Source organism: Oncorhynchus tshawytscha, linkage group LG11 (assembly GCF_018296145.1).
Source record: "Oncorhynchus tshawytscha isolate Ot180627B linkage group LG11, Otsh_v2.0, whole genome shotgun sequence".
Lineage (NCBI taxonomy): Eukaryota > Metazoa > Chordata > Actinopteri > Salmoniformes > Salmonidae > Oncorhynchus > Oncorhynchus tshawytscha.
In genome coordinates this window covers 30,161,433-30,186,930 of record NC_056439.1, presented here as the reverse complement: position 1 = coordinate 30,186,930, position 25,498 = coordinate 30,161,433, and the positions used below count along the sequence as shown (strand labels likewise).

Genomic DNA, 25,498 nt, shown 5'->3' with positions numbered 1-25,498 from the left:
AGTCACATAGCAAAGGGTATGAATACTTAAATAAGTTATTTCTGTTTTTTATTTTTATAAATGTGCAGACATGTAATCCATTTCAGAGTAAGGCTGTATCTGATAACTTTCTGAATGCACTGTATGCGTGAGTGTGTGGGTAGAGTCCAGTGAGTGTGCAGAGTCGGTATAAGAGAGTCAGTGTAATAAAGCGTCAATGCAATAGTCCAGGTAGATATCCAATATACATACTGTTGCAGGCTACACACCTGTTCTATTAATATACACACCATTTATATATATTTATACCCCAGACTTCTGGCATTGCTTGTTCTGTCTTAATGTCTTGTTATTATTTTTTACACGTTTGAATCATGTGTTTATTGTTATTGTATTACTATAAATCACTGCACTGTTGGAGATAGAAACATAAGCATTTCGCTGCGATAACATCTGAAATCTGTGTATGCGATTCTATATGTATAGGCTAGTACTGAACGTATTTTTACATAACGTTTGCAGAGCTAGACTAATGGGACTTTGAATTGAATGATCATGGGCTTCAAAGATGTCATATTCATCGTCTCCTCAAGCACAGGTAGAGAGAGGTTCACTCTAAACCCTTACCCCTACCCATTTTTATATGTCAACTTCAATTTGATCGGGACGTCCCAAGGACCCCGGATAGCAGGGGCGGGTGGCGATAGCGCGCGCTCCCGAAAAGGCCAAGAAGAAGTGGGAGGGGATAAGCAGCTGATCAGCTAGCTGCTATGCTAACTAGCTACAACATTGTTCCAAGCAACCTCTCCAGCGTGGCACCTCATGCCATTTCGAAGGAATTAAAACACATTCTTCTGCACTCATGTTTTGACTTTCCGCGATGGAGGCTTGACCTCTCCGAACTGCATTGATCAACGACACTTAAGGAAAACATAATTTACGGGTTTAATTGTTTTAATAGCTACGTGGATTTTTTTCGCTCATTTCCGTACGGGCCCGACAAACACAGTTTGATAGCTAACGTTAGCTAACGTCACAGTACAGTAGCTACTGATTGTTCGAGTTTGTGCTCAGAAAGTCGGTTGTCCTCATCCTGAAATGGACACAGGAGTTGTCCCCGAAAAGAAAAGGTACGTTAACCTCTAGTTTACTAGCTCGCCAATGTTTAAAAAAAAAAATCTAAATAAATAGATAGCTAGCTTCTGTTATATTTTTTTAACGTTATATTTTGATGCGTTTGCGTAGCTAACGTTACTACAGTAGCTAACTATATAGATAACAAGCTAAAGCTAGCCTAGCCAACTAGCTAGATAGACAACTATACTTTAAAAAAAATATATATTATATATATATATATATATATATATATATATATATATATATATATATATATATATATATATATATACACACACACACAACGTTAGTTAGCTAGTAACTACCAGCTAGCTTGTTAGCTGTCTGATAGCTAACTAAGCTTCATGATGTTTTAATAAGCGATCGTTAATTTGCTAGGTTCTTCTCTCCCGTAAGGGACAGTGTACAGCCAAGAGGTCGCAAGATGTGGGTATGTGATTCAATATGTATCGCTGAAGTTCAGCGTTACAGCGCGATTAAAACGTCCAGGTCATTTTTGTTTGAGCTGACATACTGTCGTCCATGTAGTATATGTGGACACTCCTTCAAATTAATGGATTCGGCTATTTCAGCCACATCCGTTGCTGAAAGCTGTATAAAATCGAGCACACAGCCATGCAATCTCCATAGACAAACATTGTCAGTAGAATGGCCCGTACAGAAGTCTTTCAACGTGGCATACTATCATTGTAATCCACCTTTCCACAAGTCAGTTCGTCAAATGTCTGCCCTGCTAGAGCTTCCCTGTTAAACAGTATGTGCGGTTATTGTGAAGTGGAAATGTCTAAGAGCAACAACGGTTCAGCTGCAAGGTCATAGGCTACACAAGCTCACAAAATGGGACCGCAGAGCGCATAAAAATGGTCTGTCCTCGATTGCAGCACTCACTACCGATTTCCAAACTGCCTCTGGAGGCAACGTCAGCACAATAACTTTGTCGGGAGCTTCATGAAATGGGTTTCCATGGCCGAGCAGCCTCACACAAACCTAACATCACCATTCGCAATGCCAAGCGTCTGCTGGAGTGGTGTACTCTGGAGCTGTGGAAACGCGTAATATGGAGTGATGAATCACGCTTCATCATCTGGCAGCCCGACGGACCAATCAGGGTTTGGCGGATGCCAGGAGAATGCTACCTGACCCAATGCTTCGTGCCAACTGTAAAGTTTGATGGAGGAACAATGGTCTGGGGTTATTTTTTGTGGTTCGGGCTATGCCCCTTAGTTCCAGTGAAGGGAAAATGTAACACTACAGCATACAATAACATTCTAGACAATTCTGTTCTTCCAACTTCGTGTCAACAGTTTAGGGAAGGCCCTTTCCTGTTTCAGCATGACAATGCCCCTGTGCACAAAGTGAGGTCCATACAGAAATGTTTTGTTGATCGGTGTGGAAGAACTAGACTGGCCTGCACAGAGCCCTGACCTCAACGCCATCGAACACGTTTGGGATGAATTGTAACGCCGACTGCGAGTCAGGCCTTATCGCCCAACATCAGTGTCCGACCTCACTAATGCTCTTGTCGCTGAATGGAAGCAAGTCCCTGCAGCAGTGTAACAACATCTAGTGTAAAGCCTTCCGAGAAACGTGGAGGCTGTTATAGCAGCAAAGGGAGGGCCCAACTCCATGATTTTGGAATGGGATGCGAGTACTTTTTGCCATGTAGTGCATGCAGCGTTTACAGTGAATGCAGTCTCTGAACGCGGCAACATTGCCTTTAAATTTCTGTCGCACTATAGCGCTGAACTTCAGCGATACGGATTGAATCGAGCCCTTACCCTGTTGGCTACCTTGACCTTCTTGGTCCTGAGAAGACAAATGTGACATGTTCGACCAAGGTATACACAGGAATGTTGATATGCCACACCTATCAGGTGGATGAATTATATATGCAAAGGAGGAATGCTCACCAATAGGGGTGTAAACAAATTTGTGCACAACAGTTGAGAGGAATAAGCTTTTTGTGAGTATGGAACACTTCTGGGGTTTATTTCAGCTCATGAAACATGGGACCAACGCATTACATGTTGCGTTTTATGTTTGTTCAGTGTAATTTGGTGTAGTCCTACAATGACGAGATGGCGCCGGAGAACGTGTTTTGAACGATGTTTTGCGTATTCCTAACCAATTGTTTTTTTGTTTTTTTTTTGTCTTTGTAACGTTTTTTTATACTTACTTTGTACATAATGTTGCTGCTACCATCTCTTATGACCAAAAATATATTTTGGGCATCAGAACTGCTATTACTCACGGCTGACTGTCAGAATCCTTTTTTTCCTTTTAACAAGTCTGACGTGCCCGACGTGAATCGTATACTGCTCTCTCGGGAACAGGCCCAGATCCCCGTCATTTGCGTGAAGAGAAGGCAGAGCAAGGGGCCAGAGGGCGGTCGTAGGCGATCGAATAGACTAGAGGTCGGCCGATTAATCGTAATGGCCGAATAATTAGGGCCGATTTCAAGTTTTCATAACAATCGGAAATCGGTGTTTTTGGGACAACGATTTGGCCAAATAAAATAAAAATGTAAAACCTTATTTGAACCTTTTATTTAACTAGGCAAGTCAGTTACCTTCTTGATGCTACCCATCCCTGTCGTGGGATCATTTTCGTCAGTAACCGCTGAATAGCATAGCGCAACAGTCAAATAATATTACAAAAAAATATTAATGAAATCACAAGTGCAATATTTCAAAACACAGCTTAGCCTTTTGTTAATCCACCTGTCGTCTCAGATTTTGAAATTATGCTTTACAGCGGAAGCAATCCAAGCGTTTGTGTGAGTTTATCGATAGCCTAGCATAGCATTATGTATACTTAGCATCAGGAAGCTTGGTCACGAAAATCAGAAAAGCAATCAAATTAACCATTTACCTTTGATCTTCGGATGTTTTCACTCACGAGACTCCCAGTTACACAACAAATGTTCCTTTTGTTCCATAAAGATTATTTTTATACCCCAAAATACCTCCGTTTGTTTGTCGCATTATGTTCAGAAATCCACAGGTAAGAGTGGTCACGACAACGCAGACGGAAATTCCAAATAGTCTCCATAATGTCCACAAACATGTCAAAAGTTTTTTAAATCATTTCTCAGGTAGTTTTTAAAATATATATTTGATAATATATCAACCGAGTGTGTAGCTTTTTCCATAACAGCGGGAGGAACAATGGCGGCTTTACTCAGTTGCGCAAAAACTCACTCTGAGGGCCCCCACCTATCCACTTACGCAATGTGATCTTTCATGCTCATTTTTCAAAATAAAGGCCTGAATCTATGTCTAAAGACTGTTGACACCTTAGGGAAGGTGGTTGATATCCCTTTAAATGGAGGATAGGCGTGCATAGGAACAGAAGGGTTTCAAAATAAGAGACACTTCCTGATTGGATTATCCTCAGGCTTTCGCCTGCAATATCAGTTCTGTTATACTCACAGACAATATTTTGACAGTTTTGGAAACTTTAAGCACCAGCTTTCATATGTTCTCATGTTCTGAGCAAGGAATTTTAAACGTTAGCTTTTTTACACATATTTCACTTTTACTTCTCCAACACTTTGTTTTTGCATTATTTAAACCAAATTGAACATGTTTCATTATTTATTTGAGGCTAAATTATATTAAGTTAAAATAAGTGTTAATTCAGTATTGTTGTAATAGTCATTATTACAAATAAAAAACATTAAAAATTGGCTGATTTTTAATCGGGATAACATTTTTTGGTCCTCCAATCGGTATCGGCGTTAAAAAAATCGTAATCGGTCAACCTCTAGAGTAAACACCCACTTCCCTCCTTTCTGCTAGCAAATGTGCAATCCTTGGAGAATAAAATCTACAAGTTACGCGGATGATTAAACTACCAACTGGACATTAAAAACTGTAACATCTTATGCTTCACGGAGTCGTGGCTGAACGACAACAAGATCAACATACAACTGGCTGGTTATGCGATATACCGGCAGGATAGAACAGCGGCGTCTGGTAAGACATGGGGCGGCAGACCTATGTATTTTTGTAAATAACAGCTGATGCACGATATCTAAGGAAGTCTCAAGCTATTGCTAGCCTGAGGTAGAGTATCTCATGATAAGCTGTAGACCACACTACCTACAGAGAAAGTTTATCTGTATTCTTCGTAGCTGTTAACATACCACCACAGTCAGAGGCTGGCACTAAGACAGCATTGAATGAGCTGTATTTCTCCATAAGCAAACAAGAAAATGCTCAGCCAGAGGTGGAGCTCCTAGTAGCCGGGAACTTTAATGCAGGGAAACTTAAATTAGTTTTACCAAATTTCTCTCAGCCCTTAAATGTGCAACCAGAGGAAAAATAACTCTGGACCACCTATACTCCACACACAGAGATGCATACAAAGCACTCCCTCGCCCTCCATTTGGCAAATCTGACCATAATTTTATCCTCCTATTCCTGCTAACAATCAAAAATTAAAGCAGGAAGCACCAGTGACAAGATAAAAAATAAATGTAAAAAAAGTGGTGAGATGAAGCAGATGCTACGCTACAGGACTGTTTTGCTAGCCCAGACTGGAATATGTTTTGTGATTCCTCCGATGGCATTGAGGAGTACACCACATCGGTCACTGACTTTATCAATAAGTGCATCGAGGACGTCGTCCCCACAGTGACTGTACGTACATACCCCAGGACTCTAACCTGGAAGCTAAAAAGAAATCCCGCTATGTCCTCCAACGAACCATTAAACAGGCAAAGCATCAATACAAGGCTAAGATCGAATCGTACTACACCAGCTCTGATGCTCGTCGGATTTAGCCGGGCTTGCAAACAATTCCAGACTACAAAGGGAAGCACAGCCGAGAGCTGCCCATTGACACGAGCCTACCAGACGAGATAACTTCTATGCTCACTTGAGGCAAATAACACTGAAACATGCATAAGGGCACCAGCTGTTCCGGAAGACTGTGGTCACGCTCTCTGCAGCCGATGTAAGACCTTTTTAAACAGGTCAACATTCACTAGGTGGGCCAGACACATTACCAGGATGTGTACTGCGAGCATGCGCTGACTAACTGGACAGTGTCTTCACTGACGTTTTCAACCTCTCCCTTTCCGAGTCTGTAATACCAATATAGTGCCTTTGCCCAAGAACACTAAGGTAACCTGCCTAAATGACTACCGGCCCGTTGCACTCACGTCTGTAGCCATGAAGTGCTTTGAAAGGCTGGTCATGGCTCACATCAACACCATCATCCCAGAAACCCTAGACCCACTCCAATTTGCATACTGCCCTAACAGATCCACAGATGATGCAATCTCTATTGTACTCCACACTGCCCTTTCCCACATGGACAAAATGATCACCTATGTGAGAATGCTATTCATTGACTACAGCTCAGCGTTCAACACCATAGTACCCTCAAAGCTCATCACTCAGCTAAGGAACCTGGGACTGAACACCTCCTTCTGCAACTCCAACACCATCATTAAATTTGCCAATGACAACCGTGGTAGGCCAGATCAACGACGAGACAGCCTATAGGGAGGAGGTCAGAGACCTGGCCGTGTGGTGCCAGGACAACAACTCCCTCAATTTGATCAAGACAAAGATGATTGTGGACTACAGGAAAAGGACGGCGCACGCCCCCATTCTCATCGACGGGCTGTAGTGGAGGAGGTTGAGAGCTTCAAGTTTCTTGTTGTCCAATTCACCAACAAACTAACGTGGTCCAAGCACACCAAGACAGTCGTGAAGAGAGCACCACAAAACCTATTCCCCCTCAGGAGACTGAAAAGATTTGTCATGTGTCCTCAGATCCTCAAAAGGTTCTACAGCTGCTCGGCCTCCGACCACAAAACACTACAGAGGGTAGTGTGAACGGACCAGTACATCACTAGGGCCAAGCTTCCTGCCATCCAGGACCTCTATACCAGGCAGTGTTAGACCATTTTTAGGGTTTTCCTCTGACTCCAGCCACCATAGTCATAGACTGTTCTCTCTGCTACTGCATGGTATGCGGTACCAGAGCACCAAGTCTCTAGGTCCAAGAGGCATCTAAACAGCTTCTACCCCCAAGTCATAAGGCTCCTGAACATCCAATCAAATGGCTACCCAGACTATTTGCATTGCCCCCTCTTTTACCCTGCTGCTACTCTATCATCTATCCATAGTCACTTCAATAACTCTACCTGCATGTACATATTACCTCAACTAACCGGTGCCCCCCCCTCCGTTTAGTCTTGCTATTGTTATTTTACTGTTGCTCTTTAGTTACTTGTTACTTCTCTTTCTTATTCTTACTCATATTTTTTTTAAACTGCATTGTTGGTTAGGGGCTCGTAAGTAAGCACGTGACTACTAATATTTGGTATTTCAACTCTGTTATCTTGTCTGAAATAATATGAACAATGTCATTGTGAAGAGGTTAATCTATTGGAAGATACTGCTGTTAGTGATTTTTCTTTAAAATATTCCAAATTCAATTTGAAGTTGTTTTTTGGCCCATCTATAATTTCAGTGGTTTAGTTGCCATTGGCCCACTTCGAGTGAACCGAGGTAGGCTGGAAAATGGTTTTGTTTGTGTTGAGTATAACATTCTCTGGGTGTAGGTGGGCAGAATATATTTATGTATGTTGTGAGGTTTGACTCATACAGGGGGCTAAACGTGTTACCTTTTTATTGACCATGTAGTTCTTATTTTACTTAGAACTGCTAAAATGAATTCAGGAACATCCGCTCTACTTTCACAACACTGCTTTGCCCACAGGTTTTATATAAATGGAAAGCAAAACCATTGTAAAAAGTAGCAAGGTTATTTAAATGTTATGGTACACTGATTTTGTGTGTGGCAGTCTACACAGGTTGTTGTGATCTGATTTCTTAATCACTGAGAGCCTGACGTCAATGGGAGTTCCTGGCACGAAGTGTGTGTGACAATTCACTTGGTGAATTTAATTGGAACTTTCTGTGTACATTGGCCAAATGAAGGGAAAGGCCATTACGCTGAACATAACATCTGTTTTAATATTTTATATATATAAGTGTGTGTGTATATATATTACACACACACAAGTAGGCCTATCGGTATTTCAAGATCTGTGGTCTTAAATATATTTATCATAGGCATAGGGCTAGCCTACTTCCTGTTCTGTACTAAACCTGTAGCTACAGGATGGACCTATCATGAGCTTCATTTTATACAAGAGCATCAACCCATAGCCTGGAGCGATTGTGTCTGAGATTGATCAATTTGGTTTTGTGAGATACATGCAGGCTGTAATACAATTTGTAGAAATCAGAAATGAGTAATTTATCACTGGTCAATTGAAAAGAGGTTAGAACAGCTTGTGAACAGTGTTTTGCACAGTGCTCTACTGTCCTCTCGGGCACTTTACAGCCTGAAAGAGGTTATGTAACACAACAGACGAGGCTATGTTTTCCTTCACACTGGACGCTAGTAACAGATCACCCCAAACAGTTCCAAGTAAAAGCAGGTCAGTCCATTTTATTAATTCAGTCAGGGAATGGGGTTACAATAAAATTGATGATGCCTTTCTACAGCACTGAATGTGAGACTTGTCTTTTGACCCATGTCCACCTGTTTGCATGACTGAGCTTTATCCTCAAGTCTTACATAATATATTTGTTATTATAAAACAGGGCAATTAAGACTAACATTATACAACAGATGTGATGGTTAGGCCTATGCTATATCTGTGAGACAATGCATGTGCGTAGAGATGTTTTGTAATGGTGGCCTCTCTCTTTAGATTTTCATGTGGCTGATTTCCACAGGTGAAGACCTAGATACTCAGATTTGTTTTATTTTGATCTGCCTCTTAGCAGCAGTGGTTGGTTAGTTGAAAGATATTGCTCTGGGCTGTGGCCAGGCCTCTGTAACAGGGGCCCGGAGGGTGAGAAGTGTGTTTATGCTATGCAGAACTGGTTGCGTAACACACCGGATCATCTTTCAAACTCGGACCCCAGAGAGGCAGACAGTCAGGTCCTGATGTAGTCTGGCAGAGCTGACGTAGGCGAGTTCCCCAACTGGCGGCCTGCGGGAAGAATTGGGCCCATGGGTGGTTTTATTTGTCCCCCTCAAGCTTTCTGAGCAAAAAAATAATATATACATTTGTAATTGTTGGAAATGTAAAAACACCAGGAAATCAGCCCCAAATCATTTTAATTTAAGAAATATGTTCCCAAGTATTCTTACACAAGAGGGACACTTGATCGTATACAAATGTAGGCACAGGTTTGAAATTGTTTTAGTCAAACATAACTGTTTGTGCATCTTGTGATCAATGTGCAGTCCACTAATTATTTGTAATTATGTTCCGGCCCCCCGACCATCCGCTCAACAAACAAATCGTCCAGCGGCTGAATCTTGTTGATTTTATCCCTGGTATAAATATTTGGCCTCCGCTGACTGAGCTCCTGACTTGCACAGTCAGCTTGAGGCACAGACTGACTGACTGCCAGCCTGTCTGTTTGACTTCAGGCTGAGGGAATGCATGAGTTAGTCTCATCCAAGGTTTCCATTAGCCAGTAATAGCCAGCTTTTGTCCTATTTATTAATGAATTAATATTAAATTGGCGCCTACCAATTGTCTGGGAGAAGGAAAAAATGGCATTGTGAAATAATGCTTTTTAGCTTATTCATTGATGGAAATATCAGTCGAGGGGAAATACATTTGACTGGTCATGCTTATCGGTCTATAGGTTAATTAACTTAGTGGAATTAAATTGGTTTGTGTGTACAGTATATTCGTTGTGTATCTTATCACATTGTGCAGCATACCGATACAGAGCCTTTGAGTGGAGACTCTGTCAGGGAGTGTGAGAGCTGCTGCCATAGCATCTCAACAGCCAATGCATAGGCAATGGCAGGCAGGCTTCGTCAGCACATCACACCACTTTGCAATGAGCTGGAGGCAGTATGCATTTTGAAGGCATATACTTAATTGTTTGAAACTTGAATGTTTTCTTACATATTATGAGGCATGTCTTACCTTGCTTCAAACTAGCCGAGACAAAATTAGACCATATCCATGGAGGCAATTATTTGATCAACTAACTTTCATTTTCCGGTAAGTAGCCAAATGGCACAATCATAGTCATATTAGTAACCCATGCTAGTTTGTTGCATATTAGATCCCCCCCCCTCTTTCTAAATTTCAAACAGATATTTTCATCATGTCTGTTAAAATGCTGCTGGTCAAATTGTCCTTTGTCTCATCATGCACATTATGCAAAACCTGCAGACATTCAGTGAGAACAGGGCTCTACAGTGCAACCATTATATTCACATATGCGCCTAACTATTTTGCTGTGTGACCTAGACTTTCAATTTAAGAATCTAGCTTTAATTAGCTGACATTTTTTTCATTGCTCCTACATTTTTCAACTTGAAGAATTCCAAATATTTTGGTCACAAAGCAGATCTTCATCTAGGCTACTCATGTAGGACAACATGTAGACCTCTACACACAGGTGGATCAGCTTCTGTCAACTGTTTAGTAGGGACGTGTTTCTGCACTCTAAAAATGTTGGGAAATGTGCAGGCTAGTAGTGCATTTTTATATAAAAACAATGTCAATTCAATTATCTGATGCATTTTCTTCATTTACAGACAGCCTCTAAACATAATTATGTTACTGTAACTTTGTAACAGATCAATTACATTTCAAGTTTCGGAGGGCTTTTACATTGTCTTTATTTTTGTGGGGAATGCTGCACACTTTGTTTGATTTACGCTCCTTAATGTAGGGTTATGAGTCCAACTCAGCAGAATCCCCTGGTATGCATTGGTGTCTACAATCTCTACATGCCTCTATACATCCGGACCAGACCGACAATAAGCAAAGCATGTGATCACATTTGGGAGATAAAAATGCAAACTCTGAAGGGGATTGAAAGATGTTTTATTGTCTTTGTTTTCAGCAGGTCTTTTTTCAGCATCAATAAAACCTCCTTTCAATTCCTTTTGAGCTTTTCTAAAGTACAGTGTGTTCAGAAAGTATTCAGACCCTTGACTTTTTTCACATTTTGTTGCGTTACAGCCTTATTCTAAAATTATTTTGTTTTTTTCACCTCATCACTCTACACACTACCCCATAATGACAAAGCCAAAACAGTTTTTTATACTTTTTTGCAAATGTATTAATTAACTTGCATATATATACATATGCATTCAGACCCTTTACTCAGTTGAAGCACCTTTGGCAGTGATTACAGCCTCGTCTTCTTGGGAATGACGCTACGAGCTTGGCACACCTGTATTTGGGGAGTTTCTCCCATTCGTCTCTGCAGATGTCAAGTTGGATGGGGAGTGTCGCTGCACAGCTATTTTCAGGTTTCGCTGAGCGCTCTGGAGTAGGTTTTCATCAAGGATCTGTTCATCTCTCCCTCGATCCTGTCTATTTTCCCAGTCCCTGCCGCTGAATAACACCCCCACAGCATGATGCTGCCACCACCATGCTTCACTGTATGGATGGTGCCAGGTTTCCTCCAGGCGTGAAGCTTGGGTTTCTGGCTAAGAGTTCAATCTTGGCTTCATCAGACCAGAGAATCTTGTTTCTCGTGGTCTGAGCGTCCTTTAAGTGCCTTTTGGCACACACCAAGCGTGCCTTCATGCCTTTTACTGAGGATTGGCTTCAGTCTGGCCACTACCATTACTGCCTGATTGGTGGAGTGCTGCAGAGATGGTTGTCCTTCTGGAAGGTTCTTCCATCTCCACAGAGGAGCTCTGTCAGACTAACCATCAGGTTCTTGGTCACCTCCTTGACCATGGCCCTTCTCCCCCGGTTGCTCAGTTGAGCTGGGCGGCCAGCTTTAGAAAGTCATGGTGGTTCCAAACTTCTTCCATTTACGAATGATGGAGGCTAGAGGCTACTGTGATCTTGGGGCCCTTCAATGTTGTAGACATTTTTTGATACCCTTCCCCAGATCTCTGCCTCAACACAATCCTGTCTCGGAGCTCTGCGGACAATTCCTTCGACGTAATGGCTTGATTTTTGCTCTGACGTGCACTGTCAACTGTGGGACCTTGTATAGATAGGAGTGTGCTTTTTACAAAATCATGTCCAATCAATTGAATTTACCACAGGTGGACTTATATCAAAAGGTCTGAATACTTATGTGAAGGTATTTCTGTTTTAAGAAATTTGCTCAAATTTCCTAACCTGTTTTTGCTTTGTCGTTCAAATTAAATTGTATTGGTCACATACACATGGTTAGCAGATGTTTTTGTGAGTGTAGCGAAATGCTTGTGCTTCTAGTTACGACAGTGCAGTAATATCTAACAATTCCACAACAAGTACCAACTACACACATCTAAGTAACGAATGGAATAAGAATATAGACAAATATATGGATGAGCAATGTCAGAGCGGCATAGGCTAAGACGCAATAATATAGAATACAGTATATACATATGAGTTGAGTAATGCAACATATGTAAACATTTATTAGTGGCGTTATTAAAGTGACTAGTGTTCCATTTATTAAAATGGCCAATGATTTTAAGTCTGTTGGCAGCAGCTTGTATGTGCTAGTGGTGGCTGTTTAACAGTCTGATGGCCTTGAGATAGAAGCTGTTTTTCAGTCTCTCGGTCCCTGCTTTGATGCACCTGTACTGACCTCGCCTTCTGGATGATAGCGGGGTGAACAGGCAGTGGCTCGGGTGGTTGTTGTCCTTGATGATCTTTATGGCCTTCCTGAGACCGGGTGGTGTAGGTGTCCTGGAGGGCAGGTAGTTTGCCCCCGGTGATGCGTTGTGCAGACTGCTCCACCCTCTTGGGAGCCCTGCGGTTGTGGGCGGTGCGGCTAAAGTTCCATTATGGGGTATTGTGTGTAGATGTTTTTTTGTTTTGTAATAAAATGTGTTAGGGGTCTGAATATTTTTGAATGCACTGTATGAAGCCTGTAATTGAGCTCTATTACACCAGCCTATATGTTTTAACATCCCCTCCCTTAATGGAGAATCACTCTGGCCTATTTTTGTATTCGGACCTCTGAGGGACCGATCTTAGAGAATCCGAGGTCTAGCCTGCATTCTTAGGTTTTTTTCGCGTTTCAGAAGAGGCTCCTTTGTTCCTGCAATGGTCATTGTTGCAAGCGGTGTACACTTTTAGGAGGCAATCTGCCCAGTAGTATGTCGTTTATTTTATTTTTTTAAAATCCAAGTAGACTGGTGAATGGCGCTATAGGAGTAGGGCTCATTGTAATGGCTGGAATGGTATTAAAGGAATGGAGTCAAACACTTTTTTGTTTTCATGCGTTTGTTTGTTACCGTTCCATTGATTCCATTCCAGCCCTTACAATGAGCCTGTCCTCCTATAGCTCCTCCCACCTGCTTCCTCTAAGTGTATGTGTTCCAAAAGAGCTCTGTCTGTCCCTCTTTGCTGTCTCAGTAGTGGAAGATGGGACTGCTGGCAGCAAATGTTAGGATGATAGGCGGTGCACCAAGCAGGCAGAGTGGAGGGAGTACTGCACATCACACACAACCAAGCCCTGTCTCCTTGGCAATCACTCCATGGGTTATCGCTGCGCTTCCAATAAGACGTCAGACTGAGCCAGCGTATGTAAATGAGCCTGCTGTGGTGAGATTGTTGCTGACCCTGCATCCTTCCCCACTGTGTCTGGCCAGTGGCTGAGTGAGCAGCACAGAGTAGAGCAGACACAACAACAATGCAAGCCCTGGTGGTGTGTGTTTGGTCTGGACCCAGACTCTAACTTGCCTTGATTGTCCTGTCTCCAACAGCAGGGTGAGCTCGGACCGGAGGAAGGAGAAGTCCCGGGATGCGGCGCGATGCAGGAGGGGGAAGGAATCTGAGGTGTTCTACGAGCTGGCCCAGGAGCTTCCCCTGCCCCACAGCGTCACCTCCAACCTGGACAAGGCCTCCATCATGAGACTGGCCATCAGTTACTTGCACATGAGGAATCTGCTGAGCACAGGTCAGTACCCCAGGGGATGGAGGGGGAGGATATTTATGTTTGTAGTGTCCAAAGTACCTTGGAGGTTAAGTGGTGGGTGTAAGAGAGAGAGAGCTGGTGAAGAGATGAGCAGCCTTTGTTAGCCAGGGCAGCTCTGGGAGATCTATAAACTTGCAGACAGGAGGATATAGATCCTTTTGTCCTCCTGCCTCTGTGCACTATTTCTGTGTATGTCCTAGTGCCTTGCCCCACAAGCATGTGCGTTGGCTTGTAATCATATATCCCAGTCACCACGCGGTCCCTTCTGCTACCTCCTCCTATGTCGTTCCCATAGCAACGATTAAAACATTCCCTAACCAGAAACCGTGGATTGATGGCAGCATTCGTGTGAAACTGAAGGCGCGAACCACTGCTTTTAATCAGGGCAAGGTGTCTGGTAACATGACTGAATACAAACAGTGCAGCTATTCCCTCCGCAAGGCTATCAAACAAGCTAAGCGCCAGTACAGAGACAAAGTAGAATCTCAATTCAACGGCTCAGACACAAGAGGCATGTGGCAGGGTCTACAGTCAATCACGGACTACAGGAAGAAACCCAGCCCAGTCACGGACCAGGATGTCTTGCTCCCAGGCAGACTAAATAACTTTTTGCCCGCTTTGAGGACAATACAGTGCCACTGACACGGCCTGCAACGAAAACATGCGGTCTCTCCTTCACTGCAGCCGAAGTGAGTAAGACATTTAAACGTGTTAACCCTCGCAAGGCTGCAGGCCCAGACGGCATCCCCAGCCGCGCCCTCAGAGCATGCGCAGACCAGCTGGCCGGTGTGTTTACGGACATATTCAATCAATCCCTATACCAGTCTGCTGTTCCCCCATGCTTCAAGAGGGCCACCATTGTTCCTGTTCCCAAGAAAGCTAAGGTAACTGAGCTAAACGACTACCGCCCCGTAGCACTCACATCCGTCATCATGAAGTGCTTTGAGAGACTAGTCAAGGACCATATCACCTCCACCCTACCTGACACCCTAGACCCACTCCAATTTGCTTACCGCCCAAATAGGTCCACAGACGATGCAATCTCAACCACACTGCACACTGCCCTAACCCATCTGGACAAGAGGAATACCTATGTGAGAATGCTGTTCATCGACTACAGCTCGGCATTCAACACCATAGTACCCTCCAAGCTCGTCATCAAGCTCGAGACCCTGGGTCTCGACCCCGCCCTGTGCAACTGGGTACTGGACTTCCTGACAGGCCGCCCCCAGGTGGTGAGGGTAGGCAACATCTCCTCCCCGCTGATCCTCAACAGTGGGGCCCCACAAGGGTGCGTTCTGAGCCCTCTCCTGTACTCCCTGTTCACCCACGACTGCGTGGCCACGCACGCCTCCAACTCAATCATCAAGTTTGCGGACGACACAACAGTGGTAGGCTTGATTACCAACAACGACGAGACGGCCTACAGGGAGGAGGTGAGGGCCCTCGGAGTGTGGTGTCAGGAAAATAACCTCACACTCAACGTCAACAAAACTAAGGAGATGATTGTGGACTTCAGGAAACAGCAGAGGGAACACCCCCCCATCCACATCGATGGAACAGTAGTGGAGAGGGTAGCAAGTTTTAAGTTCCTCGGCATACACATCACAGACAAACTGAATTGGTCCACTCACACAGACAGCATCGTGAGGAAGGCGCAGCTGCGCCTCTTCAACCTCAGGAGGCTGAAGAAATTCGGCTTGTCACCAAAAGCACTCACAAACTTCTACAGATGCACAATCGAGAGCATCCTGGCGGGCTGTATCACCGCCTGGTATGGCAACTGCACCGCCCTCAACCGTAAGGCTCTCCAGAGGGTAGTGAGGTCTGCACAACGCATCACCGGGGGCAAACTACCTGCCCTCCAGGACACCTACACCACCCGATGCTACAGGAAGGCCATAAAGATCATCAAGGACATAACCACCCGAGCCACTGCCTGTTCACCCCGCTGTCATCCAGAAGGCGAGGTCAGTACAGGTGCATCAAAGCTGGGACCGAGAGACTGAAAAACAGCTTCTATCTCAAGGCCATCAGACTGTTAAACAGCCACCATTAACATTGAGTGGCTACTGCCAACACACTGTCAATGACACTGACTCTACTCCAGCCACTTTAATAATGGGAATTGATGGGAAATGATGTAAATATATCACTAGCCACTTTAAACAATGCTACCTTATATAATGTTACTTACCCTACATTATTCATCTCATATGCATACGTAGATACTGTACTCTATATCATCGACTGCATCCTTATGTAATACATGTATCACTAGCCACTTTAACTATGCCACTTGGTTTACATACTCATCTCATATGTATATACTGTACTCGATATCATCTACTGTATCTTGCCTATGCTGCTCTGTACCATCACTCATTCATATATCCTTATGTACATATTCTTTATCCCCTTACACTGTGTATAAGACAGTAGTTTTTTGGAATTGTTAGTTAGATTACTTGTTCGTTATTACTGCATTGTCGGAACTAGAAGCACAAGCATTTCGCTACACTCGCATTAACATCTGCTAACCATGTGTATGTGACAAATAAAATTTGATTTGATTTCCTTATTCTTTCTCTCTAGACGATGAGGAGGAGCAGGAGGAGAGTGAAATGGACTCCCAGCTGAATGGCTCCTACCTGAAGGCTATAGAGGGCTTCCTCATGGTGCTGTCTGAGGACGGGGACATGATCTATCTCTCTGAGAATGTCAACAAGTGCTTGGGTCTGGCACAGGTAGGTTTTCTGCTCCATTAGTCAGAGACCACTGACTAGGACAGACCGATAAAGAATGCAGATCTTTTTGCTATTCTTCCCTTGGCTTGAACATGTTTGTTTCTAAATGTCTTTCCTCTCTGTCCATGGGCAGATTGACCTGACAGGACTTAGTGTGTTTGAGTACACACACCCCTGTGACCATGAGGAGCTGAGGGAGATGCTGGTACACAGAACAGGTGAGATGCCCCTATGAAAACACAAACTAAGGTTTCTCCTGAAACAACTGTGTTACACACAGCACTCTGGGATATCAGAGTAACAAATAGTGCAGCGCTGACGTTTAGCAGCAAAACCGAATCGGAACCGGTTATCATTTCCCCCCACCATCCCTGAGGTCAGTGATTAGTGGGCTACAGTCTTCCCATGACATTCACTCTGCTTCACTGGTAAACTGCTACATTCCTTTTTGCACATCACACCAACACTAAATGTAATTTTTTATTTCTTCACCTCAGTCTCATCTCTCTCTCCTCTGTCTGTTCAGGGACCTCTAAAAAGTCCAAGGAACCAAACACAGAACGCAGCTTCTTCTTGCGGATGAAGTGTACCCTCACCAACAGGGGGCGCACTGTCAATGTCAAATCAGCCACCTGGAAGGTTCTCCACTGCTCAGGCCATGTGCGGGTCCATGAATCCCCAGCTGAGCAGAGCCCCGGTGGGCACAAGGAGCCGTCCGTCCCCTACCTGGTGCTGGTCTGTGACCCCATCCCCCACCCCTCCAACATCGAGGCGCCGCTGGACACCAAGACTTTCCTCAGCCGCCACACACTGGACATGAAGTTCACCTACTGTGATGAGAGGTGAGACTGAGACCTACCACTCCACTGACTGCAGCACCAACATAATGTAGTAGAATAATACTGAATCTTGCACAAATCTTTTCCATATCAGGGATATTGCTGTAAGAATATATGTTACATAAAAATGTTTTCCCTGAAAAGTAAAATGACTTGTATTCGCACACAAATATGTGAGGAAAAGAATAAGTAGCTCCTGAATATAGTGCCACAGAGCCACCTGGTGTCCAATAAACAGTAGGATTAACCTGTCCCCTATGTCTGTGTTGTCAAGGATCACTGAGCTGATGGGCTATGATCCAGAAGACCTGTTAAATCGCTCTGTGTATGAGTACTACCACGCCCTGGACTCAGACCACCTCATGAAGACCCATCACAACTGTAAGCACCCCTACCAAAACATGACCATGCAAAGATATTCCCCCGGAAAGCAGACAGGCTGGAAATGTCCAATGTTGGCAATAGGCTTCGGTACATAATACAATGTTCAAGCTACTTGCTGTCTCTTTTCTCATAGTTTTTTCTCACCCTCTTCTTTCTTCGTCTCTCCAGTGTTTGCGAAGGGCCAGGTGAGCACAGGCCAGTACCGCATGCTGGCTAAGAGAGGAGGCTTTGTGTGGGTGGAGACTCAGGCCACTGTTATCTACAACAACAAGAACTCCCAGCCCCAGTGTGTTGTGTGTGTCAACTATGTGCTCAGGTATAGTTATGGACCCCAGGGTGTGTTTTAAATAGGATAGTTTGAAGGGGGGTTTAAACTGTCTGGGGGACTGACTCCACTAGGTTTTGACTCAACCTATCAGATGTTCACTTTGTAAGGGGGAGTAATACATTGATATGTAACTGTTTTTGGCTACAGTGGCATTGAGGAGGAGAAGATGATGCTGTCTCTGGAGCAGACGGAGGATATGAGGCCTGTGAAGAAGGAGCTGGAGGAGGAGGAGAGCTCTGAGCCAGAGGTGTCCCCTGTGCTCCTGAAGGAGGAGAAGAGCCCAGAGCTGGATGTGATCAAGCTGTTCACCCGGGCGGTGGAGACCCAGCCCCTGTCCAGCCTGTATGACCGACTGAAGGAGGAACCAGAGGCCCTCACCCTTCTGGCCCCGGCCGCTGGAGACACCATCATCTCCCTGGACTTCAGCAGCCCCGGTCAGTACCCTGCCCTGCCTGAAGCTCTGTGTGATGGTTACTTTTGAATGGAAAAATGAACAAGATAATTAGTGATAGGACTCACACTTTACTGGTCCCAACACAGACTCTCTGACCCCCCCCCCTTTCCTGTCCCTGCAGACTCTGACATCCTGCAGAAGGAGGTGCCTCTCTACAAGGATGTGATGCTGCCCTCCACCAGTGACAAGCTGGCCCTGCCACTCTCTCTGCTGCCCCCCAGTGATCAGCACCTGGTCCCCAACACCTCAGTGGACACCACTGAGGTGTCCACTGGTCCAGACTCCTCCAGCACCCCAGGCAGCCACAGCTTCACTGAGGTGAGCAGGGATATCACATCCAGACAGAGACCCTTTGAAACTGCCTATCAGGAAATCAATGGAAAGTTTATATGTCAAAAATACTTCTGTTCTCAAATACTAGTCTTTAACCAATGTAATGTCATCTGCAGCCTGACAGCCCATTGGACTTCTGTTTCCCAATGGAGTCTGACATCAGTGCTGAGTTTAAACTGGACATGGTGGAAAGACTGTTTGCCATCGACCCAGAGCCAAAGACTCCTTTCACCTTACAGGTACAGTACCTATCTATGGTGAGACATTGTGGGTAGACTAGCTGTATTAATATAAATGTAAAAAATCCTCACTATTTGTAAGTTTGCTACAATATCCACGTGTGACGATCAGGAACATTTCACAAGTTTGAGTTACACACTCAGCATTGGAGTCAATATGGGCCAGCATCCCTGTGGAATGCTTTCGACACCTTGTGGAGTCCATGCCCTGATGAATTGAGCCTATAAAGGGAGGGGGGTTCAACTCAGTATAAGGAAGGTGTTCTTAATGTCTTGTACACTCATTGTATGACTTGAATGTGAGTTTGAATTCTTTGGTCAATCGTATGCATATGGTCACTTACGGACCATAATGGACTTCACCATCATCTCAGTACAATGGTAGACCCGAGTGAAACACAATCACACCACTCTCACTTGAGTATCTTACCTAGTTATTTTCAGACCTAATTTTGCTCTTTTGTAGCTTTGTCAACTATGTGTGTGTGTTTTCTATACCAGTTTACGCCACTCCCTGTAGGCTTTACAGACACTCCCCACCCCTTGGCTACAACCCTTTTAATTTAGTTTACTCTGTGGGCACAACCCATGTGGATTCCTGGTCTCTGGCAGCGTTTGGAACTGCCGATCTGCGGTCAAGAACGCAGAGTTCATCTCAGCCTCTGCTGACCTTCGGTCCCTTGACTTTTTGGCCCTGACAGAGACATGGATCACCCCTGAGAACACTGTTACTCCAGCTGCTCTCCATCTGACTACGTTTTCTCTCCTAGTCCGAGAGCATCTGGTTGTCGTGGTGGTGGAACAGGGCTACTCATTTCTCCTGAAGTGGAGATTTTCTAAATCTCTCTAGATTTTCTCTACTCACCTGTCCATCTCCTCATTTGAATTCCATGCTGTCACTCACTTGTCTGTTCAAGCTTAACATTGTCATCTATTGCCCACCAGGTGCTCTTAGAGTTCCTCAATGAGCTTGACACCTTAATAAACTAATTTCCTGACAATGGCTCAACTCTCTTCATACTTACCGACTTCAACCTCTCGACGTCTGCCTTAATTTATTTCCAACCTTGCCTCTTTTGACCTCACCCTTTCCCAGTCCCCCTCCCACTTTCCCAGTCCCCCTCCCACTCACAAGGCAGGTAATACGCTTGACCTCACCCTTTCCCAGTCCCCTCCCACTCACAAGGAGGTCAAGCGTATTACCTGCATCTTAACTAGAGGCTATTCACCTACTAATTACACTGCAACCCCCCTCCAGGTCTCTGATCACTACTTTGTTTCATTTTCTGTCTCCCTCTCCTCCAACCCTAACCACTCAGCCCCTACCCAGATGGTCATGCGCAGCCGAAATCTTCGCTACTTTCTCCTCTTCTATCCTATCATCTCCCTTCTGCTAAATAATTCTCTCTCCTGATTCTGCCTCTTCGACCCTACTATTCTCCCTTTCCGCAGCCCGTGACTCATACTGTCTCCTTTCCTCCTGTCCGGCTCAGCCCTCCCCACCTGCTCCCTGGCTGAGTGACTCTTTGTGAGCTTACAGAACAGGGCTGCGGGCAGGAAAACTAAACTTCTGGAGGACCTATCATCCTGTCACTCCCTACTCTACCTGCTCTTGCTCTGTATCTGCTGCTAAAGCCACTTTCTATGACTGTACATTTCAAGCTTCTGCCTCTAACCCTTCTCCTCCCTCCCTAATCCTCCACCCCCTTCCTCCTCCTCTGCAGAGGACTTTGTCAGCCACTTTGAAAAGAATGTTGATGACATCCGCTCCTCATTCACTCAGCCTAATGAGTCCACTGGTCCCACTCACTCAGAACCACCCTACGCCTTGACCCCTTTCTCCCCTCTCTCTCCAGATGAAGTCATGTGACTAATGAGGTCCAGCCGCCCAACAACCTGCCCGCTCAACCCAGCCCCTCCTGCCTTCCCCAGAGCATCTCTGGGAACTTCTGTTCCCTCATCAACTCATCCATGACCACTGGCTGCGTCCCCTCTGACTTCAAAATGGCCAGAGTCACTCCCCTCCTCAAGAAACCAACACTAAACCCTTCTGACGTCAAAAACTATGGACCGGTGTCCCTGTCTTTTATTTCCATAACACTAGAGTGTGGTGTCTCTGACCAACTCTCTCGCTATCTCAGAACAATCTTCTTGACCCTAACCAAGACTGCTCTTCTCTGTGTCAGTCTCTCCTCACTGCCAAAGCTGACTCTCTCCTCTGTTCTCATCCTCCTAAATCTATCCTCAGACTTCGACACCGTAAACCATCAGATCCTCCTCTCCACCCTCAGGGCTGGGCGTCTCAGGCTCTGCACATTCTTGGATTGCATCCTACCTGGCAGGCCGCTCCTACCACTGACATGGAGAGGATCTGTGTCTGCTCCACGTACTCTCACTACTGGTGTCCCCCAGGGCTTGGTTCTTGGCCCTCTTCTCTCTATACACCAAGCCACTCTGCTCTGTCATATCCTCACATGGTCTCTCCTATCGTTGCTATTCTAATGACTTTCAACTACTTTTTTCTTTCACCCCTTCTGACACCCAGGTGGCGACACGCATCTCTGCATGTCAGGCCGATATCTCCGCTTGGATGTGGTCCTACCACCTCAAGCTCAACCTCGACAAGACGGAGCTGCTTTTCCTCCCGGGTAAGGCCAAGACCTCGCCATCGCGTTTGAAAACTCCACGGTGTACCCCTTTGAGAGTGCAAGAATGTTCGTGTGACTCTGGACAACACCCTGTCGTTTTCAGCAAACATCAAAGCAGTGGCTCACTCCTGCAGGTTCATGCTCTATAATATCCGTGGAGTACGACCCTACCTCTCACCGGAAGCGGCGCGTGTCCAAATCCAGCTACTTGTTATCTCCAGTCTGGACAACTGCATCTTACTGTTGGCTGAGCTCCCCGCTTGTGCCGTCAAACCCCTGCAACTTATCCAGAATGCTGCAGCCCGACTGGTGTTCAACCTTCCCAGGTTCTCCCATACTCCTCCAGTCGAAGCTCGCATCCACTACAAGATCATGGTACTTGCCTACGGAGCAGCAAGAGGAACTGTCTCTCCATACCTTCAGGCTATGCTGAAACCCTACACCAGTGTTCCCTGACTGGCAGTCCGTGGGCCGAAGTTTTCTGAGCAAAAATACGTAATTTTTTCAAATTTTCATTGTCGGACATGAAATACTTTAAAAACACCTGGAAATCAGCTTCAATTGATTTTTCATTTTGGGAATCTATTCCCAAGTATTCCCACGCAGAGTAGAGACACGTGATCGTATACAAATGTATTGAAATGATTATGTTTTAGACAAATTGTATATCTGTTTGGGATTCTAGCATTCTGTTCTGCCACCTCTGGTCTCTTGGGCCTCCCGTCCCCCTACTAGTGCTGACTTTGCTGATAGCTACTTTATTGAGGAACATCTTACTTAGTATGACTGATATGTGGTCCCACCTAGTTATCTTAAGATGAATGCACTAACTGTAAGTCGCTCTGGATAAGAGCGTCCGCTAAGTGACTAAAATGTCAATATCAGCTGGTTTGAGGAAGAGATGATCTGATATGTGCTTGTTTCCACCTGTAGGCCATGGAGGACCTGGACCTGGAGATGTTGGCTCCGTACATCCCCATGGATGATGACTTCCAGCTGCGCACCCTGTCCCCAGAGGATCCTCTGTCTTGTGGCCCAGCCCAACCCCTAGAGTGCTCTTCTGTGCACCTCACCCAGGAGGTCCACCGCTACCCTGGCTCCCCCTTCAATGCCCCAGGCAGCCTGGCAGCTTCCCCAGCCCTGGCAGCCCCGGAGCCAGCAGATAGCCCTTGCCCTGCTTCCTTACTCACCAAGACGTAAGCCCCCCTACACACACACAAACAGACACACTCCCTCAAACTGAGCCTCTCCTCAAAACAAAACACTGTGCTGACATGGTGTGTGACTGACTTTTTGTGCTCCAGGGTGCCTCAGATGGACAGGGAGATCTCCCTTAGGTCACTGGCCTCCCAGAATGCACAGCGCAAGAGGAAGATGTCTCTGTCTCAGGCTGTCGGAATAGTAAGTGTGTAGGAAAGTTCTTATCAATTCATTATGTGTAAAATGTTTTTCATTTTAGTTGAGATATTGTGTTCAAAAACATTTTGGCTCATATTGAGTGCTTATCTGAATCTGTTTTTCCCAGGGGGGATTGCTCCAGGACCGTCCTGGTCCAGGTAAAAAGCTCAAAGTGTCTGAGCTGAGCCATGCTGATGCTCCCTCCAACAGGACCATACTGCTCCTGCCTACAGGTAGTTTGTCCTCGAACACCAAATAGCCAAGGCCTGGTATTATGCCTCTGCATGTTTTACACATTGTTTACATGAAACAATGACACCAATGACCCATATTCTCTTGTTTCTCTTAGACCTGGCAAGCCGTCTGCTTGGCATCTCATCGGAGGGCAGCGGCTCACCCTTCACCCTTCCTCAGCTGACCCGATATGATTGTGAGGTCAACGCCCCCGTGGGGGGTCGCCAGCTCCTGCTGCAGGGCGAGGAGCTCCTGAGTGCCCTGGACCAAGTCAACTGAGTCAACGCTTAGCCTGCCCCCTGCTGGACCAGACCAGACACTACAACTTCTCCTCATTCACTCTGTCCCCACCCCCTGCCCCTTTATTTGTCTCTCTCTGTATCAGTGATCTTATAGTTTGGCTGCTGTCTGCATCCACCAAGTGATATCTGCAGCGTTAGAGTTAGTGTTGGGGATGTTGTAGTGTTTGCAGGTAGAGGCACCTAATTGTTTCTTTCTCGGGAGTCTCTGACAGCAAACATATGGCACCTCCATGGATGGCTCTGTTGTATCAGGTCTCCATGAAAACCGGCGGTGCTACTGCCAGCAGTGTATTGTAAGCTTCAGTCGCACAATTTATATTTTCTTAAAAAGAAAAAAAGATTACCAGCAATCTATATTAAGCCTTTTAAAAGTTAGTTTTAATGGAATTTCAACCATTTTATTTTCCTTTTTCCTTCTCATTCTTATGTCGTGTATAACAATACTATTTGGTCCAGAAGGTATTTTTGAATGTTATATCCCCATAACTGGTTACCAGTATTTTAGGCAAATGCATTAAATGTGTAGTCATTCAGTACTTGTCACTTTATTACTTTACTACTGTATGTGTGTGTTTGTTACTGTGCATAGACCAGGGGAACATTCAGAGATTGCTTAAATGCCTTGTCATGAATAATAAATACATGTGCGCGGTATAATTCGATCTAAATCCGTTTGTTTTTAAGATTGGAGGATTGGCCCCTCAGTTTGATCATGTAATCAATACATTTTTAGTTGTCAGACCCAAATGGTTTATTTAGATTGAAGTAACATGTACTTCTTTAGCACCGTCATATGATCATATTTTACCAGTATAATTCTCATTTATTAGTAGCAAGTGTTACTCTTGCATACCTGTTTTCTCAGTTGTCTGTTTTATGGTATTGGTCCACATACTGCAGTTTTGGGTTTCTTCCATGCTTCCTGTTGCTGTCTAACATAAAATTACTCCCAAAAAATGATCATAGCCTTGGTTGTTTTTCTTCTTAAATATTTAAACTCTTTAATGTGAACATGGAATATTGTGATACACAAGCAATGAAAAATATATATTATACTGAGCCTAACAAACCTCTTAATAGTTTATTAGGTGCTTTACATTTGTCCTATTTCACACATGTAAGTGTGAATTGGAAATGACACCCTCAAAGTGGGGTCAGAACCAGGGATCAGCCATTATTGACAGCAGCTCTAGAGCAATTAGGGTTAAGTGTCTTCCTCAAAGGCACATCAACAGATTTTTCACATAATCTTGTCAGGGATTTGAACCGGCAACCTTCCTGCCCCAACACTCCTATCAGCTAGGCTACCTGCCACCCTGATAAACACTTGAAATATATACTGAACTGTGCCAAGTGGCACATCGGTCTAAGGCACTGCATCTCAGTGCAAGAGGCGTCACTACAGTCCCTGGTTCGATTCAAGGCTGTATCATCTCTGGACATGATTGAGAGTCCCATTGGGCAGCGTACAATTGGCCCAGCGTTGGTGTTATTTTATTTAATTTTTTTACCTTTATTTTACTAGGCAA

At 44.8% G+C, this 25,498-nt stretch overlaps 1 protein-coding gene across 1 annotated transcript; it reads left to right on the top strand.

The window, feature by feature from the left end:
• The first annotated feature begins 732 nt into the window (after positions 1–732).
• LOC112261708 (hypoxia inducible factor 1 subunit alpha) lies at positions 733–24,929 on the top strand. Its single transcript, XM_024437278.1, has 14 exons — positions 733–1,109; positions 13,852–14,045; positions 16,659–16,810; positions 16,944–17,028; positions 17,337–17,652; positions 17,924–18,030; positions 18,202–18,349; positions 18,509–18,795; positions 18,937–19,133; positions 19,265–19,387; positions 22,969–23,231; positions 23,340–23,436; positions 23,561–23,666; positions 23,783–24,929. Exons 1-14 carry the CDS (start codon positions 1,078–1,080, stop codon positions 23,944–23,946), a joined length of 2,271 nt encoding a protein of 756 aa, XP_024293046.1. The 5' UTR covers positions 733–1,077; the 3' UTR covers positions 23,947–24,929.
• The last annotated feature ends 569 nt before the right edge of the window (positions 24,930–25,498 follow it).

Coding starts and splice junctions, on each gene's coding strand:
- LOC112261708 (XM_024437278.1), top strand. CDS start 1,078: ATGGACACAGGAGTTGTCCCCGAAAAGAAAAG. Junction 18,350..18,508: donor TGTGTCAACTATGTGCTCAG/GTATAGTTATGG, acceptor TTTTGGCTACAG/TGGCATTGAGGAGGAGAAGA. Junction 23,437..23,560: donor TGTCTCAGGCTGTCGGAATA/GTAAGTGTGTAG, acceptor TGTTTTTCCCAG/GGGGGATTGCTCCAGGACCG.